The sequence below is a fragment of the Candoia aspera genome, chromosome 1 (genome assembly GCF_035149785.1).
Source record: "Candoia aspera isolate rCanAsp1 chromosome 1, rCanAsp1.hap2, whole genome shotgun sequence".
Classification (NCBI taxonomy): Eukaryota; Metazoa; Chordata; class Lepidosauria; order Squamata; family Boidae; genus Candoia; species Candoia aspera.
In genome coordinates this window covers 179154807-179176495 of record NC_086153.1, presented here as the reverse complement: position 1 = coordinate 179176495, position 21689 = coordinate 179154807, and the positions used below count along the sequence as shown (strand labels likewise).

General features: G+C 37.6%; 1 protein-coding gene across 1 annotated transcript in view; it reads right to left on the bottom strand.

The window, feature by feature from the left end:
* The window catches only part of HECW2 (HECT, C2 and WW domain containing E3 ubiquitin protein ligase 2), a 125481-nt gene extending 105288 nt beyond the window's left edge, over nt 1-20193 (bottom strand). Inside the window, exon 1 of the mRNA XM_063318046.1 lies at nt 19880-20193. Coding sequence (XP_063174116.1) covers nt 19880-20171 — 292 coding nt within the window. The 5' untranslated portion in view covers nt 20172-20193. The remainder of the gene's footprint in view (nt 1-19879) is intronic.
* Nucleotides 20194-21689: the final 1496 nt, after the last annotated feature.

Here is a 21689-nt window from a genome sequence, read left to right as displayed (position 1 = left end):
CCTCCTAGTTTACAAATAACCATATTTGGTCTCTGTCTGAAAAGAGGATTAAAGTCGTATCTTTAGAAATCAGGAAAGATCAAAAACATGAAATAAAATCAAGTTTGTTTGGACTAACCAAAGTTTCAGCTAACCATAATCTCTCCTTGCTTTACCACACACACCTAAGTAACCCACTTTCACTTTTTGTCCTCTTCCTGACATCCCCAATTCTCTCTTCCATGCAGCAAAGTGGATGGACATGTACTCTTATATACATGCATTTTTGCTTTTTTTAAATAAACATTCGCTTTAGCAAAGTGCTAACACTTTTACTCTTGCTATATTTGATTAAAAATCTTCTCACCTCATCCCAGCACAAGAATTAGGTATATTGGTCTTTACAACTTCCAGTTCTAAGAAAAAGTATTCCGTGTATTGAATGCTACTAATAATCTCTTTCCAAAGCCTCAAAATTCAAGTTTTTCAAATTCTAAGCCATATTCAGACCAATTTTGAAAGAAGGAATCCAGTGTTTTACCTCTTCAAGCTTCCAGTAAAATTTAGCAGGAGGTTCCTAATTGCAGCAAGTAGTGATGAAGTTATGGAACTTCTTAAGAAATTCCATCTCCAAAACCTAGCCCAGAACATGACCAGCTGGATGGATAAGCAGAGACCCCAGTACAAAGTGTTCCACTATTCAGCACAAGGGGGAAAAAATGCCTTCATCAGAACAAGAAAAATATAACTGAATGCAGGCTGACTCTTGGTAGCTTGCCTGGAGAAGGATAATGAATCGGCAGTTGCTTAAGGACCACTATTGGTTAGATAGATGGTAGATGGTAGATATTTCTACATCTTTGCCTCTAAATAACCCTTAATTAGAGTAACTCTGATTTAAATAATATCCCAGAGCTTTAATTGAAACTGTAAATAAAATATATTTTATCTCTGGTTTATACATCCAAGAGGATTAGGCATATTCAGCCTTCCAAGAATGCTCTATTTTTATAGAGTTGATACCTTCATTTCTACTGTGGGGTTTGTTGGCTTGTTTTATTTTGTTTTGCTGGTGGCTGGTTTGCACAGGTCAGTTGGTACAACTGACAATCATAAAATTTGTACATTACTAGCCAGATGGTTTGGGGGTTAAGATGAAATCTCCAGTCATTTTGCTTATGTACCAAAGTAGAAACTGGGGGACCCTGAGTTCTAGTCCCGCCTTAGGCACTTTGGGAGATCAACTGATGTTAAATGTCTGTCTTGATTCAGCAAAATTCCGGCTTTGCTCTGCGTAAGAGCAAAACTCTAGTTATTTATATTCAGTATACAGATCTTCTCTCTGTTAGTGATACTGGTTCCCACCTAAAATGGCACAAAAAGGCATTTATCTGATGTTATTATCTTACAGAAACTCATCAAAATAAAAAAACCTCCAATTTTCTTAGAAAAACATGAATTGGGATCCAGTGTTCCAGAGACTTCCACATCTATAGGATTATTTATCTAAAATCTCCAGGGCTGCTTTTTCATGAAATGGCTGTGTTGAGAGATCCACCAGAACATTTTCTTATCATAGAGCAGCAGAAGCAAGAGAACAGGACTTCCAAGAGAGGGGAAGCATTAATGGCACCAATAAGCAGGCATGGATGGTGCCTTTCTAGAAAGAAGATTAGGCAGCAGAAGGCCTGCACTGCTTCAGGTTGGAAGGAGCACTGGATCAGCAGACTGGGGCACTGGGAAGTGGTGGTAGGCACAAGTAGAGACAATACTAGGATGGCAGCAGAGGAACAGGCCTCAGCAGCTCAATCTTTGGGGACTACACTTCCCTAATGAAGCACATGCAGTCTGTGGTCTGCAGGCTATGTGCCTATAATTTTAAATGGGAAAGTATCATTTCACAATAAAGGATTATATTTTATTATTTTAAAAAAAAACTCCTCTATCTTGATTATATACTAGTGTCAAAGGTGCTGTGTTTGGATAAAATGTTGTAAGTACTTGCATACTATCAGACCATCCTTCAATCAGCACAACCTTTGACTGGTCAAATCAAGTTTAGAGATTAAAACGGTCTTTATTCTTGTGACAATCAGTCTCTTTCTTCCATATAAGTCTTACCAATCATATGCCCTTCCCTATAGCTTGGATCATAATAAAGGCATGGATGAGATATTCAGGTTTTTTTATTTTGTTGTTTTTTAGAAAAAAAAATTCTAAAATTACTATCCTACAAGAAATAGTGTAACTGGAGGCTCAACACACACCAATGATGAATTTAAACAACTCAATGAGCTCTGCAATTAAACAAAATGATTACAGGCACTGGTTCTATTCCTAGTTCCACTGAACATGTTAATGCTTAATATTATGAGTTGTTAATCTTGATCCAAAATTCAGGTACCGGCTTTGAAAAAGGGAATGCAATGCAATCCACATTTCAGTATTAATAATTAACGTAACATTATCACAATTGTTTTAGTCACTGTATTTTTGTTTGAGAAGATTTGTTGTTGTTGATGATCCTGATGATGATGCTCATGTTCTTTGGAGCTATATACCAATGGTGTAAAAGCTAACAAAAGAACAGAGAAAGTGGACACTGCATTAGTTATATAAGAGTCTGAAAAATTTACTTCACTTTCTGTTTTAAAAAAGCAATTACCGTTTTCTCTTCTTCTCTTTGCGTCACTCTTGACTCCCGGTGACAAGTCCATGTAGTTTTCTTGGCAACATTTACGGAAGTGGTTTGCTGTTGCCTTCTTGCTAAGACTGAGACAGAGTCACTGGCCCAAGGTCAATCAGCTGGCTTCATGCCAAAGGCAAGACTAGAACTCACAGTCTCCTGGTTTTTAGATTGGTGCTTTTAACTATCACAACAAAGTGGCTCTCAGTCTAGGAATTTCAACTGAAGGCTATTTAGATCTTTTGTTGGCTTATATTACTCTATATATTTAATCTTCCATTTCATCTTTTTTTTCTTTTAATGCCAGATAATTGATTTTAACAAATTAATTGTATAATATATATAATATATATATATATGTAAGACTAAATGAATGATCGATGTGATGAATATTTATGTAAATTCTTCCTTTTTCTTCTTGTACTAATTTTAAAAAACCTAAAAAGTCATGATTTTCAGAATATTAATCAAACTTTTCATAAAAATACAACATTTGCTGCTAATCAGATACAATCAGATCTCAATAAACTTCACCTAAAGCCCTTATCCCAACATAGATTTTCAATGAAGTAATAGATCATTCAGAAATCCAAACAGCTCTTTTAAAAGAAAAACATCAGGGGAGGGGGGATTTTATAAGCATTTTAAAGAGATGTTGACTCCACATTTCACAAAAGTATGCAACTGTGTTTTAGAAGAAAGAAGTGCTCTGCAGATTTAAAAGCAGGTCCAGATGTAATAATTGATAAATCAAAGAAGCCTCCACTATCCTCTTTTATAGGTAAGGTTTTGTTATCAATTAAGGTGCAAAATTGCTATTGTCTATTACAGTTCACTGAATTAATTCTTTGCCAGAAAGATTTATAAATTAGAACAAACTGAGTCATCCACAACAAGGACATACAATATGCGATGGAAATTTTGTTCCACATTAACGAAGTTTCAGCAGGCTGGTTGATTTGATTACACAATCTTTGAAAAAAAATATTCTCAACCAGATTTAACTTTGGTTGTTAGCTTTAATCATTTTCTTCCCAAGCAAGCTTAATCCCTTTCAACAGAAGTGATCTGAACAAATCATTTCAACTAGCATTTATTTCGCAGAGATGAGGAACTTGGCAAAGCTGCCACTACCTTGCTGACAAAACTTCCTCCTTCAGGAAGGTAAAAGAAAGACATAACAACACATATATTTACTTCATCAATAAATTATCCCTGATCATATCTTGCCTTCCAGCATGACAAAGTGTAACTGATTTGCCCTAAATTATACCAGAATTGGTCTTCTGCTACGTTATATCACACACTTACAATATTATTTCACTTCAGAAATTATAAAACTTAATTCTGCTGTTTTTGGTTTTTGTTTAAGCTGGACGCACAACAGATAAGCAAATTTGGCAGTTTTTCTCCTCCTTCCAACTAAATAGCTGCACTCCTTGAAATGTTATACCTGTGTTAACATTACATTTTAAAATACCATTCTTTACACCAATTCACTAAAATGCTGCAACTGGACACCACACTATAATTATACCCCTAGCTTCCTCAGCATTTCCAGGGTTTATATTTCACACCTTTCTTAGCTGCCTAAAAAACAAGGACAAATCTACATCCAATTCTATTTCCTGCCTCTCTGCAGTTTTCAGTCTGGATTGTGACATAAGATATGGACAATGTTCTTCCTTCCTCCTTCATCTCTCTCCTCTTGCCTTGTTTCAGTGATTAGCTGAAAGGTATAGTTTAAAAACAAGAGACACACATATAGTTTGGTGTAGGGGTTAAAGGTACCAAAGTAGAAACTGGGGGACCCTGAGTTCTAGTCCCGCTTTAGGCACAAAGCCTTCTGGGTGACCTTGGGCCAGTCGCGCTCTCTCAGCCCTAGGAAGGAGGCAATGGCAAACCACTTCTGAAAATCCTTGCCAGGAAAACTGCAGGGACTTGTCAAGGCAGTCACTAGGAGTCAACGCTGACTGGAAGGGGGGTGCGCGCACACGCACGCACACACACACAAGTTCAAAAAACATCAGACAGATATTAGCAAAAATTAATTTCCTTATCCTTTAAATCAACTGCTGAAAACTGACAGTTAAATAGCTGACAATTAGTTTGTTTCTTATGGATTAATTGATTTTGTTATTGCCAGATACTTATTTTAAATGAGACATTACCAGATATGCCTTCCTTCAGAATACCATTTTACTTAGAAGATAATGGCTGCCTCTGATTTCAGAGGTGCTGGGTTCAAACATAAGCACAACTTCCAAATAAATTCTACTAAAATTAATGGATTTATTTTCAGTTTGAAGAAAAACATATTGTATTAAAAGTGCAGCATCACATGTCTTTTTTATTGGTTTCATGGAGGAATTCTAACCAAAAGAAACATAAAACTTACTTGTGCGGTAGCCAAAACTAGGAGAAGGTTTGACTATACTCCATCAATATATTCACTTATAATATGTGTTAGAAAAAATTATTTATTTTATTATTTATTTTATTTATTTTCTATCCCGCCTTTATGCTTTTCATAAATAACTCAAGGTGGCGAACATACCTAATACTCCTTCCTCCTCCTATTTTCCCCACAACAACAACCCTGTGAGGTGGGCTGGGCTGAGAGAGAGGGACTGGCCCAAGGTCACCCAGCCAGCTTTCATGCCTATGGTGGGACTAGAACTCAGGTCTCCTGGTTTCTAGCCTGTTGCCTTAATGAAATCAAATTAGACCATACAGTAATTCTAAATTTGATAGTAGAAGTTATATGTGAATCCACATAAATTGTCCTACAACACACAAATTTGAGTCAGAAAACATGTTTAAAGGAACCATACTGATCTGAGAGCTGAAATACCTATTATGAAGCCAGAAAGGAGAACACTGAAAACAGCCTTCCTGGAATGACTCAGATCTCCATTGCCATAAATTATTCTGGCATGAAAAACTTCCTACCAATATTAGCTTTCATCCTTGAAGTGGTTGTGTTGCAAAGGCAATGATCCAAGCCGGAGATCAATGTAAATCCTCTGATTTCAGTGTCTGTGTCACTAAAAGACTGATAGATACTATGCATAATTGGGACCCCATTTCCTTCTCTGTACAGCTACATTTTTTTAAAGCAAGGATACCACCTGGGAAGGCGGAATATGTAACATATTCTTCATTCAAAATCATACATGTTCCCCCCGTTATCTCTGCATTTGTGTTCTGTTAAAAAAATCTTCTAAACTGCTGCTGTTGTTTAATTGGCTCAGGATACCATTACATGTAATTATAGGGGAAGAATTTCATGTTCAGACATGAAAAAAGTAAAGGAAAACTTCAGTAGGACCTGTCACACAATTCTGAGTCTGCAAAACTCAAAATATGAATAGCCGGTCAGAACTGGGAAGATTTTCCTCTGAAATAAGTTTTTTTAACAACTCCGGACTCTTCTATTGCATTAGGATCCCCGGTAGAATTCATTGCTACAGTCCTACCCTGAAACAAAATTATATCTCTGGACTTCTTAATTCCAAAAGAAGTCCACTTTATTTATGAAGATAGCAGTATTACTGCTCAATGATAATTCTACTATTTTCCTACAGCGCCAAGATCCATTTTTTACTTCCAAGCATGTTGTCTAAAGCAGGGTTTCTTAACCAGGGGTCCATGGCACCCTCAGGTTCCGCAAGAGGTCACTAGGGGTTCCCTGGGAGATCATGATTTGTTTAAAAAAATATTTCAAATTTGGGCAACTTCACATTAAAGAGGTAAGTTTCATTCTTTATTTTTAGTTTAAGAACACTGTTAATGCATATATACAGAGCTACACACGAAACGGATATAATAATTTTTGTAGCTTGCGGCCTATGTATGAGCCAGAATGTGCAGGGGTTCCACAAGGCCTGAAAAAATATTTCAAGATTTCCTCCAGGGTCAAAAGGTTGAGAAAGACTGGTGTAAAGATATAATGGATCACATTAAGCATTTATTTCCACATTAATTTGATTGGTGAAGAAGACTCATAGATTTGCCATGGACTTTCAGCTCACTGAAGATTGTTGGAGCATATTGTAGGATGCACATTCATTTCATAGGCTACATATTATTCTTATCAACTGGCACACCTTATACAGCAAACATGGGAACATTACATCTCTAAATATAATCAGATCCTAATTTCCGCTGTATCTGCCTACCAAGCATGATGTATAAGCCCATTACACGTGCTGAATTAAATCCTGACCACGTCCAGAGGGGCAAGGATTCCCCACTCCAGCTTTATATTATAATACATCCGTATTCCACAGTGCAGCTTTCCTGAGAAACATCTTCTAAGTAAAACAATTTGAAAAAATGGTCTGGAAAGAATACAACTGTTAATTTTATCCCCCAGACAAGGATTACTGTTTCCCCTACCAATTCTACACCTAAGGGCCCCTCTACCACCTTCCTTATAAGGAACTGCTCACTTATCTCTTTACTGGCCTTTACAGTAAGCATAGCATAACAATGATATCACTGGACAGAAATTTACTGAGCTTCTTTCTTACAAGTCTACCATTTGTTTACAAACATCATTTCATACAATACTCAAGCACTTGAAATAGATTATTTTTCCTTCCCATTAATTCCTTAAAAGAAAAACGCTGATTATTTGGTGGTTTGTTACTGTTTGTTACTTGGTGGTTTAGGACTAAAAACAAACAAACAAACAAACAAAAAATGCAATTTGTGGGTCCTTGTACACTATGATTTCTAATTTTACAATTTAAAATATTTATGTCCTAACAGTCAGGAACCATGCTGAGACGAGGAATAAGTCTCTAGTGTTTTATTACTGCTACGTTAGACAGAAAATCCTAACAAACTGAAGAAGCGTGGGAAAAACCCAGACAGATAAACCCCAAAAGTTAAGATGGGTCTGTTCTGTGTCTCTTTGAATGACTGCTCAACTCACTACTACGCATGCGTTTTCCCCCCTGGATAGGGGCCCCCTCCTGCTCACCATCAGTGTTCATGACAATTTAAAACCCTCTTTCACAGATTATGTGGAATTTTTCTAAACACCCAGCAAGGCATAAACATTTTACTTGATAATATCATGATATGTATTAATAAACACTGGTGTCCTTTTGCGAATTTTGCTTGGTTTTAGAGCTGAGTTTATTTAGGAAAAAATACTTTTAAATTCAATGAAGTATGAAAAGCATGAATAATTTATGCTAAAAGCTAATAGAGAAAAAGTAAAGTTTTTAATAAAATAAAAATAAAAATAAATTGATTCAGCCATATTCTATGCAACAAGAATCCAGGCAGCTCCACTAAAAGCTAATATTATGTTAATTTACAGGTTCCAAGAATTGCAGAAATATTAAAATTCTGTTCTTGCTTGCCTTAGAATAGAATTTGGACATTACCTTTTTTTGATAAACCAGAACTGGTACCTTGCTTTCTAATTCTATGAAGTTATTAAGAAGCTTTAGTATTTTGTATTATACAATGTACATATTGTAAAAACAAAAAATGCTAGAGATCAAGTTATTATATTAATCTGCCTGATAACAATCGAATATCCTAAATTCAATGCAACAATCAATTCATTCTTAACATTCTGGATTCTTTTTTAGCTGTTACTTACTACTTGATTCACTATCTCAAGAAGGGTATGGAATTATACAACAGAATTTATAATACTGTATAGGAAATTTTTTTTAAGAAGCGATTTTACCTTCTGAACTATAATAATTCTCCAGGTCTTTTCAAGAAATCTGAAGGTTCAGTTGTAGGAGGTCAGTCCAAAAATACGTTGTGCTTTAACCTGACCTAATCTAAAGTCTGCCAAATGATTTATTTCAAGACTTACTTCCTTTGTTATCGGTTGTGGGTATATAAAAAAAAAGTATTCAAGGAAATAACCCAACACATCCTGGAGGAAAATCAGGCAGGATCATGAAAGATAACTTGGTCCTAGCTCTTCCAGGAGTAAAAAAAAAAAAAAACTTAAGCACACAAAACCGTTCATGTGAACCTACAATATCGGAGTGATTGCTCTCACTTGCTGATGTCCACCACACACATACTGGTACAAAAACTGAAATCCCCAAGCAGAAAATACACACAAACCACCCTCATGCTCATATTCTCCATTTCTCCTGCTTTCCCAAGTTTAACAAGGCAGTAGCGCTATCTTTTTTACCCTGAATTTACTGCGGAAATTTTAAGAACAGAAAGGAGTGAAATAAAGAAAGATATAATAAAGAGTATGTACCTTCTATTATTCAGGGGTTCCTTTCATCCTGTAGATCACGTTTAACTGCTTTAGATCATTAGAATTTGGGTTAGTTCTAATCGCTGTTCTGTTTTGTTTTTCAGTAACATTACAGGAGTATTTTTATCCATTACTTACTTGATATGTATTTTAAGAGTCTTAGCCCAGCAAATGGTCCTCCATGGATCGCCTTCTCCAACATGGCCATTGACCACCATGGATAATTGGAGTAATAGTCTACACATCTGGAAGGCATGTCTTAAATCAGTATCTTTTCCAGCCCTACTAATGCAATTTCAACAAGAGGCAAAGGAGCATATCTTCTGCCATTACGTTATTGTTTGTTTATTTATTTATTTTCTATCCCGCCTTCATTATTTTTATAAATAACTCAAGGCAGCGAACATACCTAATACTCCTTCCTCCTCCTATTTTCCCCACAACAACCACCCTGTGAGGTGAGTTGGGCTGAGGGAGAGGCACTGGCCCAAGGTCACCCAGCCGGCTTTCAGGCCTAAGGCAGGACTAGAACTCACAGACTCCTGGTTTCTAGCCCAGAGCCTTAACCACTAGGCCAAACTGGCCTTTCCCAACTACATTCACATTATTACTATAAAGAATTTCTGTCAACATGTTATACTATTATCACCAGTACATAAGCACTGTTACTTTGCTTTAACAGTAATTCCTTAACAAAGTTGTTTTTCTCTAAAATGACATATTAAGAAAGCATTGACAGCATAGTCAGTCTGCTGGTATTCCATGAGCCAGACACAGATAATAATTTTATTCAGATCCCTGTGAACACACATTAAAATTGTCCTACGAGCTATATAAAAATAAAAAGGTTACTTCTTGCACTTCCTTAGAAATAAAAATGACTATCATGCAGCAAGCCAACTGCTATCTGTCAGTTGTGGTGAGTTTCTTTTTACTACACTGAACGGTACATCAAACATTCGCAAGAAGCAGAGGACTCAGCAGGTGACCAAGACTTTCTAGGATTTAGTCCAGACATTGCCAATAAACAGAAGCTCATGTTTATCAGACATCTTGTGGACAGACAATAGAATGGTGGGAAAACTTACTCTTAAGGTCTTTGGGAAAAGCCTATGTATTTTAATGACTCAAAAAGAATTTTCTGGCATACAGAAATGCTCAGACAAATCAACCCAGACAGCATATAAACACTGCAGCATTACCATAGCATATTAGTTACCTGCTTATGGAAATGAAATGAACAAATAATACAAACAAAATAAAACAAAATAAAAATCAAATCAGGTGGTACTCATTGACCAGTTAGAAACTGGCTCATAGAGGTAGTTTTCAAACTGTTGTTGTGGGGATTATATAAAGCTCCATAATGGAAAACAGTATTGGCAGACAAACATGACCCCCACCCCCATGAATTTCCCACCCAGTAAGTAGTATAGAGCTTTTTCTAAGCGTTAGGCTAAACTTGCATACCCAGTAGTGAAGTTGATTGGTGGAAGGTCTCAACAGGCAGCAGTTCCCATCGTCCTTTCTCAAAAAGTTCTAAGCATGCAAAAGCAATACATTATAATTCCAGAGCATCTAAGTACATTGAAGGAAAGTCATACTAATAACAGTTCAGAAAAAATTCGATGCTATTTCACTTGTTTCTATATTAAAAGTATATCTGTGTGGATCTCTTATCCTTTTCAGCCAACCATTCTGGCCTCCTTGAACAAGCAGTTTTGTCTGTTTGCTTGACTGACTGATTAATTTACATGGCTGCCCAACTGGCAACTGGGACTCCAGGTGGCTAACAGTGAATGAAAAACAAGTAACAAAAGATTATATAATTAAATAATAAGGAGAGAAATAAAGACATCCAAGGCCAACCACAATCACTCTCTTCACCCTTATAGCATGGGCTCATCTAATGCCCTAGCCCAATGCCCAAAGGGAAAAATCAGGTTTTCAACACCTTACAGAAGTCCAGTGGTGTTAGGCCCATCCAAATCTCAGGAGGGTGTGTTGTTCCCTAGGGCATGGGCTGCAACAAAGAAGGCAGGCCTCCTGGGTCCCATCAGATGGCACTGTTTCTTAGAATGGAACTGGAGCTTGCCTACCCTGCTGGATTTTGTGTAGTGGGTGGAAATAAACAAAGATAGGTGGTCCTGCAAACAACTCAGCCCCACACTACAAAGGGCTTTAACCAACACTTTGAATTGTGCCTGGAAGTCTGCTGGGAGCTTCTGCAGCTTTCAGAGTAGTAATGTTACATGGGTATACCATGGTGCACTTGTAACTACCCACTCCACTGCATTCTGGACCAATTGCAGCTTCCAAATGGTCTTTAAGGACAGCCCCATGTAGACTGCATTTCAATAGCCCAGATGGGAGGTGATCAAGGCATTAAGTGACCATGAGCAGGACCTCCCAATGTAGTAATGGACACAATTGGCACCTAAGATGGATTTGTCCACAGGCCCTCTTGGCCACTGCTCTGAACCCAAGTTGAGTCCAAGGTAACCCCCAAACTGTGACTGGTTCTGTCTGGAGAACTGCTACCCCACCCAGTATAAAAAATGCAAGATCTGGGAGTCTTAAATCCCATAGTCACTTTGTCTTGCCAGAGTTAAGCCAAAGCCTGTTCTTCCCCATCCAGACCCTACAGCTTCCAGAAACCACGTCAGCCAGGGATAGAGATATAAACTGAGCATCATCAGCATACTGACGATACATAACCTGATGCCAGTGGCAACCTCACCCAGAAGATTCATGTAGATGTTAAACAGGAATAGAGAGAAAGCAGAGCCCTGAAGAACCCCACAAAGCAGGAAGTTAAAGCTAGACCTCTCCCACTTCCCCCCATCACCAACTGGAATCAACCCTGAAGGAAAGAGGAGAATCATTACAACACCATGCCCCCAACTGTCCACCCTTTAAGCTGATCCAGAAGGTTACCATGGTGGATGGTACCGAAGGCTGTGGAGAAATCATGGGTCAGGATGGAAGCACCACACCCATTCCAATCCTGCCAAAAATTATCAATAAGCCAATCAATACCTCAGTACTATATCCTAGTCTGAAACCTGACTGAAAAGGATCCAGATAATCCATTTCTTCCAGGGTACTCCAATTCAACAACTTTCCTGCCAAAAGGGAAGGTTGAAAACAGGACAAAAAGCAGCTTCTTGAGGAGAAGGATCACCAGCAATTTAAATGCCAGCAGAATCCTCCCCCTCCCCACCACTGCCCAAGGATGAATTTATCACAGACTGGATCCAACCAGACAATGTCTCCCAGGAGGCCTTGACCAGCAAGAGGAACATGTTATGATCCACAAGTGGCTGCATTTACAGCCCCAAGGACCTGTCCACTTCCTCAGGACCAACCAGCTGAAACTCTTCGCATGTAGCTAAATCAGACTGTGCCTCAAACACCTGCATAAGATCTGTACAGCCCGAGGCCAGCTCAGAGCAGCTTGGAAGAGTCTGTATGCAACAGATGCCTCAAAGAGTCCTTACACTGGCTGGCTTGGGGGCCTTTATGGGTGATAATGGAAGTGATTAGTCTCCCATCGACCTCTCACTCCAGCCCTGCATTTAAACATACCAAAACCACCCAAAAAAATGGAAGAAAAAAATTCAGCGATACTCTGGTAGCTCTCCAGAGTTGGGAAGCTGTGTCTCCAAACCCTCAGAAGTTCAATATAGCACAAAAATGGAACTGCAGACAATGTGAAACCTTACAGAACACAGCATCATCAATCACATAAGGAGCCAATAAACATCAAGCTTGAAAATATTCCAACAGCAGTGCTTCATCAATACATGGAGGTTGGAATAAAATGTGATTTCTTATACACCCTTCCATGTCATCCTCTTCTGGATGACTGAGCAAGGATTCTGACTTTCATGTTAGGATATTTCATTATTGGAGTGTTTTCAAACATCACAGGCATTGTTGAGGTGGCACAGTCTCATACGAACACAGTATAGCACTCACTCTTTATATTCAAACGGCTCTTAAATATTTAAGTGCAAGCTTTGATCCCTTTTGATCTGAATGGGTTAAGTGTGTTTACTTCATCTAGATTGCATCCCATACATTAAGCTCTATTATTTGCAGTTTTTAAAAAAAACTTACGGTGCTCAAAAACTACATTATTGGTTTTCCCATTGTATTTTTCCTGTCAGGCAGTTTAACCCTAAATATTTTAAACTTTAATAATAATTATACATTATGATTAAAATGGTCTTATATATTGTAGATTAATGATTAAGATGGTCAGTTGCACATAGGTTCAATATCCAAAGTTCACTTTCATTTGTAATTCACATTAAAATCCAGACATCTAAGTAAGGAGATTCATCTTTCACCATTGCTTCCAACAGCACTAAATATCATAAATACATTAAAATATAATGAGCAAAGATAAGTTATATATGTGTTTAATTTAGACTCCAAAATGATTTGTTCTATCTGTGTGTGTGTGTGTGTATGCCACAATATTTGCAATTTAATTAGAATGTGTACATTCAGTTTAAACATTAAACTGCGACTTGCTTATTGCAATTTATTTCTAGAATAGTTCCTGTGTAAAAATCTCTGAAATTAACATTTTACAATTGTTACAAGGCTACATATTTGTATATGTATATGTACATATTTTTATTTTGCTTATGGTATTAACAAAGGTAAGGAGAAATAGTACCACATTTTCTTAGACAATGGGACAAGGGGTGGGACGGTGGGTGGGAAAGATGAATTTTATTATTTATCTAACAAGAGGAAAAAATGCAAAATTCTGACAAATCAGTGCTTTGTATCTGTCTATGTCCCTATGGAAGCCACCCTGTAGATGGCAAACACCCCCCCCCCAGTGGTCATTTTGCAAAACAGCCCTAACACGTGGCCAAAATTCCTTATTATTAGGGATCAGCCTGATTCTTAGATTCAGAAGCTCAAGGACTTGACCAGTCTGAGCCTCAGCCTGCACCAAAAGAATTACCTGAAGAGAGCACACCTGAAGATACAGAGATACAGGTTGAGTCGCTGATCCAGAACCTGAACTAGGCAAGGTCATAAGGCCAGCAACGTATCCCAAATTACGAAGGGAAGAGCAAAAGAAGTCAAGCCATTTACTTGAAGGAAAGAAATGTGATCCAGCCAATTTCTCAAGGTGACAGCCAGGGCTTTTGTGACTGGTTTTCTCTGGTCAACCACATTCATTTGCTGTTGTTGGATTACCTGGAACCTTGAACTGGAAAGAGACTGTTCTTGGATCTTTCTGAACTTGGCATTTGTCTCTCTGGGCTCCTTTTCCTAAAGTAAGCTTTTGTGCTTGGTTTCTGTGCAGAAAGCTTTGAATCTGCAGCATGCTTTATGTTACAGTACTGTGGTGAAAGACTTATGACTGCATTAAGTATCTTGAGTTTGTTATCAGAAGCTGGCTGTTTGTGTTGAACTTGACCAGTAGCACAGAACATTTAGGTATCAACAGGCCCAAAATGCTGGGGATCCCTAAAGGTGTGGGGAAACACTTCCTAATTACTGGACCCGCCTGACCTTATTATTGCTTGTCATTCACTGTCCCTAAGTAAGGAAGCACTGAAAGGAACAAGAAAACACAGCATCTCCTTTATATTCTTGATTGCCCTGGGAAGTAGTGTTGAGCCCAATGAATGAGGCATGAAAATGGGCAGCAACAAAGTGAGGATGTGGCTTAAAACCTGGAAGTGGCATTCTTTGAAAGCTCTCATTTGAACCAAACCAGGACTCTACGTATGTAAGCTATCACTTCTCTGCTCTGGCTCCACTCAAGACAGCAGGTACCCCATCAATACAACACCTGAAATATTTTACTATACAATCTATCTGTACCTCTTTCCCACCAGTAAGCAATCTCATACAACTCTAATTATTCTAAAAATCATAAAATTATCCAAAACTTATCTCCAGTTTCATTTTATGTTTTTTTTATTAAGTGAGCACCTCTTCACCCAAACTGCACTGTAAGATTTTTATGGGGTTCACTTTAAAATGAAGAAAACAGAATTTAACCATTTTTCTAGGAAGGCCCTAAATAGAAAAATAATAATAAAAAACCCAAACGGCACTGGACAGCAGCCAAGTGCTGTGTAATATTACGGACAATTATAGGAATTCGGAAGGAAATAGTTAAAGTTACAAAACACTGATATAAACAGTAAACTCTACAAAGAAAACCCCAATGGGATTGCACACCCTTTGTTTCAGAGGGAACAATGTCAAAGGACGGTCTCTTCCTATATAAGTACTAGAGATTTCCTGTTCCAATATGTTATCCAATCACAGACAAAAATGGAATTAAATAGCTGGTAAACTCCCTCTAGTCTAGAGAAGAGTTTTGGCCTGAAACTGTAGAGAATGTGTGCTTTGTTTATTTATTTATTTATTCAATTTACGTAACTGCGGAGAGTCGCTTTAACAGCCAATTCTCAGCAGTGAGCAAAACTCTGCAAGATCTGAACAACAGATAGGTACCGAGTTACAGAAAAAGGAGTTTCCATAAATATCCTCTAACATGATTTACCATTTGACTTTAGTTTTCCTCCTGCTAATGGCACTGCAGTCTCTCTCTCTCTTTCTTTCTCTTTCTCTTTCAGGGGGAGGGAGGAATTTCCTGGTCATAGTAAAATGTACTTTCCCCTAAAATTAAACTGGAAATATATTGACACAATACATAGTGGAAAGTAAGCAATTCCACAGCAGCTCTCATTGCAAATTTGTCAGATTCAGGGGAGAATTGACACATCCGAAACTACAGATATTATGGAAGCTGGGGGGAAAAAAAGAAAACCCTACTAAATTCTCATGTTTAACCTTCCCCAACCAGTTCTTATGCACTATTGTCATCTCTGTTCTATCCTTTTTCAAACGTGATGGCCAGAACTGTACACTGTATCAGACATACACAGATTTGTATAAAAGCATTACAATATTCACAATTTTATTTTCAGTCTGTTTCTTAGTGATTCCCTAGCACAGATTTTTTTTCATAGCTGCTGCATGCTTACTCATCTTCTCTACTGAGCTGCCCAGTATAAGCCCGGATTTCCTTGTTGCAGAACCCATCAGTATATAAGTGAAATCAGATTGTTTGTCTGTTTCTTCCAAATGCATCACTTTACACATATTTAAACTGAACTGCATTTTCTACTTGACTGAACACTTATTATGTTGCAAGAGATCATTACTATCCTGAATATCACCTGAATTACCCATCACAAATTATGCCAGCTCCCTGCTTATCCTAAGGGTGTATCTGTACTTGCAATTTAAGCTGCTCCTTGACTCTAAAGTGGCTTAAGAAAATCCTGTCCAGACTGAGACATTTTCACAAGAATCTGAAGGTATTCAGTCTGGCCTACAGGTTACCATGTCCTTCCACTGAGCAATTACCCAGCTACTATACGTCCCATCTTTCTGTTCCAGGAAAGCAATTGTTTTTCCTCCTGTAGGCACGTCTTCCTAGACATACAGTATATACTTTTATATGCATGTCAGTGTATATGCATATATCTATACATACGGAAAAAGCTGTTAAATTACAAACAAATATCTATATATACAAAAAGTTGCTAAATGTAGATGTGCACTGTAATCAAAATGCAGATACATCCAGGTACAACAAGGACCTTAAAAAAAATCCCTCTTTCCAGCAAGCACTGTAATGTTCTCATGCTCCTTTACCAGAACTGCTGAAATAGAGTGGTGGTGAAGATCTTTGCTTAACACAGAAAAGGTTGCTGGTTTGAAATCCAAAAGAAATGTATATATTTCTTTTCCTGAGTAGGTAGTCTTCCAGATTTTTGTTAAAAGTAAGACTAGAGTGTTTACCATTTTCTCAGTTACATGAGGTAGAAGGGTTTCAATTCCAGCTTCAGAATGGTCTGAACAAGCTCAGACCTTCATAGATTCGTGAAAGTTGGCGCATGCAGAGCAGGTAAACCCAGGTAACAGAAGCAGTTTGCTCGAACCAGAAACCTTCCTATTCCCATATCACCCTTTCCCCCTTTTTGCTACTTTAAGTTGTTCTGGGCAAAGTAAATGCTGATGGATTCATCAAGATTTATCATAAAAGCCACTCAGCAAAACCCAGACTATTAGATTGTCCGTTTCAACTATTTTAGTCCATTTATAGTCTGCATTTCTAATCAAATTGAATATTTAATTTTAATTACTAATACAGTATAACTGTTAATATGAACAGCTTTCCATTCTATAAGCCAGTTTATGTTACTATAAACAACCAGTTACTTGAGATTTTAATTTGCATACCTAATTAAAAGTATGACCAGGCTCAACTTATCACTTCAGACACATTACGCAAAGGCCTAATTCTCTGGAGAAGTCTCTAGGGCTGGGAGAAAATCTATCTATGTGGCTGCAAAGAGTTGACACGGACAAAACATAATCAATCAGTCATGCCCACAGTGATTGGATGTACTGGTGAAAAATAAGTCCAGCTATATTAATAATGTAACATAGCAATAAAAACTTTTTTTTAAGTCTTTTTAAAATGAATCAAATTTATTGTACTTACCCGGCATATTTAAAACACATGTATTAATGTCCATACGGTTAACTAGAACGTTAAATTCTTCACTGTAGTTAAATCCTACAGAGAGAAGCAACTTTTTTTAAACTATTCCAGTCACTTCAAATAAATCTCTTTCATGAAACGATAAAAATATACTTAATGCCTACCCAGTCAGGAAGACATAAAAGGAGGGGAAAACAGACTTTATTTTCATCTTTTACAAAGTCAGTACTCTCCTTTATCTAAATGCTTCTCTGTCAAACATCTCTCCAGTGTTCAACGGGAAAAAGTATAACTGAAGTGCTGCATTACTCTGGCAGCTGACCAAAGTTCCTTCTTATGCATAAGACAAACTGCATAAAATCTAAAGTGCGTGTAATCTATGCCACTTGCAGAAAGAAAAAGACAGGAATGACTTAATTGATGGCAGGTCAAATTCTTTAAAGAATCTTCACATGTTGTGCAATGTGGTTTCTTAGTGTACTTTTTCACCACTTGAATATAATTGTTGGCCATGATGACTATATATCAAGTCCGTTTCAAACAAGAGACATCTCAACTCACATGTGTTACCTATTATGTTGAGCTAGAAATAACCAAGGCTGCAAAACACCTTAGTTATATCGAAGGATCACTCAGCTGTGGGATTTATTTCCTAACCCAAGAATAGTGCATCCAGTTTTAAGCAAGCTTGCGGTAGGAAGGCAAATAGACAGTCTCAAGGAAAAACATCACAATGATGCAAAATTATACAATTAACTATGGTAAAAATAGTTCATATTGAGAAGTTATCACCCTATCTCTTTGTGCTACTGTAACAAATAAGTAAATTATTTGATGAACAGATCCTTTGCAGAGAATTAGTGTTTGTTATCTAATGCCACCTATTCTCAGGTTAATAGCAAAATTTCCACTGATTTTAGTGGGTCTTTGTGTGTATCTTTGAATTCAGAGATTATGTACATTTAATTATGTACATTTTAGAATGCAATCAGAAGCAAAAGTGTATGTATAACATAGAAATAAGTTACAAAACAAGGATATAAGTACATGGCCAGACTTTCCTATGTACTATACTAGTATGAACAAAGACGATTAAAAAAGCATTCCTGTGGTTTTGAAATTAATTCAGTTCCCTTTCTCCAAATGCTATCAAATTAAAGATTGTGCAAAAAAGTTAAAACAGAGCATCTCATGTTATATAGTATGAAAAGAGAAAGGAGATCAAGACAAACCTCATTCATTGTTAATGAAAATTACTGAGGAAAATGGTTCAAGAAAATCTTATGCTCCCTCATTGTAGATCAGCTGACTTTGTGCCCATTTACTGATTTTACAGCTAAGATGCTAATTTTCACTTGATGAATATTCATAGCATCTGGGAGTTTCTGACAAGGGAGACTGCAGCATGAGTTCCCTGGTTGTCTCACGTCTAGAATATTATAATTGTCTTCTGACAGGCGTCCCCAGTTCTGTTCTGCATCCTCAGATCTTAGTCCAGAAGAGTGCCATTTGGACTGTCCAGGATCTTCCATGCTATTCTCATGTCTCAGGACCAGCTCCCTATTCAAGCCAGACTCCAGTTTAAACTACTGGTGTGTGTGAAGGTGAAAGGTGAAAGGTCCCCTGTGCAAGCTGTCTGACCCCCTGGGGTGACGCAGCTTTCGCGACGTTCTCTTGGCAGACTATAGAGCGGGGTGGTTTGCCATTGCCTTCCCCAGTCGTCACCTTCTCCAGCAAGCTGGGTACTCGTTTTACCAACCTCAGAAGGATGGAAGGCTGAGTCGGCCTGAGCCGGCTACCCGAGAGAGAATCCAGCTTCCGCTGGGATTGAACTCAGGTCGTGGGGAGAGTTTCGGATGCAGTACTGCAGGCTACCACTCTGCACCACACAAGGCTTTAACTACTGGTACGTATGTTTAAAATATGTTTAACTACTAGTACATAAGTTTAAAACCCTCCAGTCATAACCTTCCCAGTATCGGTCAGCCCTTATTTCTCCCTCCAATCCTGCTCATTCTTAATATTCCTCCGAGCAGGGACTTGGTCGGGTCTCCAAGTTCCAGGCCTTCAAGGACCACGATGCTGAATTCAGCTCCCTTTTTCCTCTCACCTCTGTGCAAACAGGATGGCTTTGGAAGGCGGTTAAAGACCTTTTCATTTGATTAGTTAGTGTAGGGTCTGGCTATTCCATCCTGTCCTTATTTGACTGATGGTTCCAGGTTAACACCTCTTTTAAATTCTTGTGGATGTATATACATTCAGTGTTAATATTTGTTTCCTGAGTACTGCATCTTGCTTTGGTAAAGGAAACATAGTAGTATTTCCTATCATTTACCTGAACTATTTATTAGGAAAATAAATATTAGCTACATGGGAAGGAGACAAACCCATTACTTACCAATATGATATAGTCCAATCCAGTCTGTGGGATCCACTTCCTCTTTAATATCCCAGAAAATGATGAGGTTCTGAGATTGTCCTAGGGTGTATTCATACATGCTTGCAGTCAAGCTAGAGCGGCTCTCAGAGGTCACTAGATCAGTGTCACTGTTGGCACGCTGCAAGTTCATGTTCTCAGCAACAGCGCCCTGAGATGCAAGGCTCCGGAGGTTCTCTGGACTCAAAGTGTAACGTAACTGCGGATTACGCCGTCGCGCAAAAAGGAGATGTTCCCGGGCAGAGCTGGTCATCCTGATCTTTGTTTATAGAGAAACGGTTTCGCTTACAAATCTGTCAAGAACAAAATACAAACGTTAGGAACAAATTCTCACATCAGACCAAATTATAAAACTGGCTAAGAATGCCAAAAAAAAAAAAAAATCCAAAAGGCCTTAAAAATAGATTTTCATCCTAAAATACATAAAACCTTCCCTAAATAAATAAATAAGTACTATTCACAGTACAAACCTAGCTAATTTACAGGAACTCTCATTCCACCAGGATCTCTCTCCCACTAGATATTTTACACTTTTAATACATTGTTTTACTTTTTAAGAAGTTGAAACTGGCATGCTCTTTATTTGTATTGATACAAAGAAAGGGGGGAACTACCACAACGTAGAAGACCTTGTGTGTGTGTGTGTGTGTGTGTGTGTGTGTGTATTCATTCATTCATTCATTCGAAGGCAGAGGTTAAATACATACAGTACTTCAATCCAGGATTTTAAGTCTGGAATAGCAGTATCATTCCAGCAAATAATTTTGTCCTACTTTCCATGCTCGATAAGTCCACATTCTTCATAAAAATAAATTACAAGTTTTCCGCATATAATTCAATATAACAATAACATATTTAAACCATATTTCTCTATCCAAAATCAAATTAATAATAATGTGAATATTAAACCAAAAAGGGACAACTACAGAACAGCTCCAAGTCATGAGACAAATTTCCCTCAAATATATTATATTTGCAGCATAAAGAACTTGACATTCAACCCTTCTTAAAATGCACTGAGTATCCAATAAACTTGAAAAATAATCCTTTGATGAATTAGTCTTATTTTAGATTCATAAGAAACCTATTTAACATTCTTTGAAACATGATACCATTGATCTGTTAAACAGCATATTCTAATTCTTTATTCAAAATTACTAGTACAATATTTATCTTTATCATATCTTTAATTATCTGTAAAAATAAACACCGGGTTAGGAATTTTCCAAAACAGCTTCCAATAATACAGTTTAAGATTCCAGAAGCTGCTGGTGTATCAGGTCTAAACTGTGATGTCAAAAGATATTTTAATAGGAAGCAAGGTGCAAATCTCCATCATTATTTGTATTTCCAGAAATTGCCTCCAGGCCCCAAAAGCTTCCTTAGAAAACAAAGGTGCTAGGTGGCTACAGCACAGTGCTAGCACCGTCATTACTCTGACCAGTTGCTAAACGAATGGTCATAAGTCAAGGACTTCCTGTATTTGAAAACATTGATTAATAATCCAACAGGAACAAGACATGGATTTTTCCCACATAATTTCATCCAAGAGTTAAGGAGTTGTAACCTCCTGAACTGTTCTAGTTAAAACAGATGCTTGACAATTTAAGAGTCATGCTGAGGAAAATTTTTAATAAACTTTTGATGTTAAAAATTGAAGCTTAGAAAAAACATACTAACAATTTGAAGTCTCACTGCTTAAGGCTGGATAACATGCTAATTCATGCAGTATTCCCATACCCTATATCTTATTTTTCAGCCTCAGTTTTGC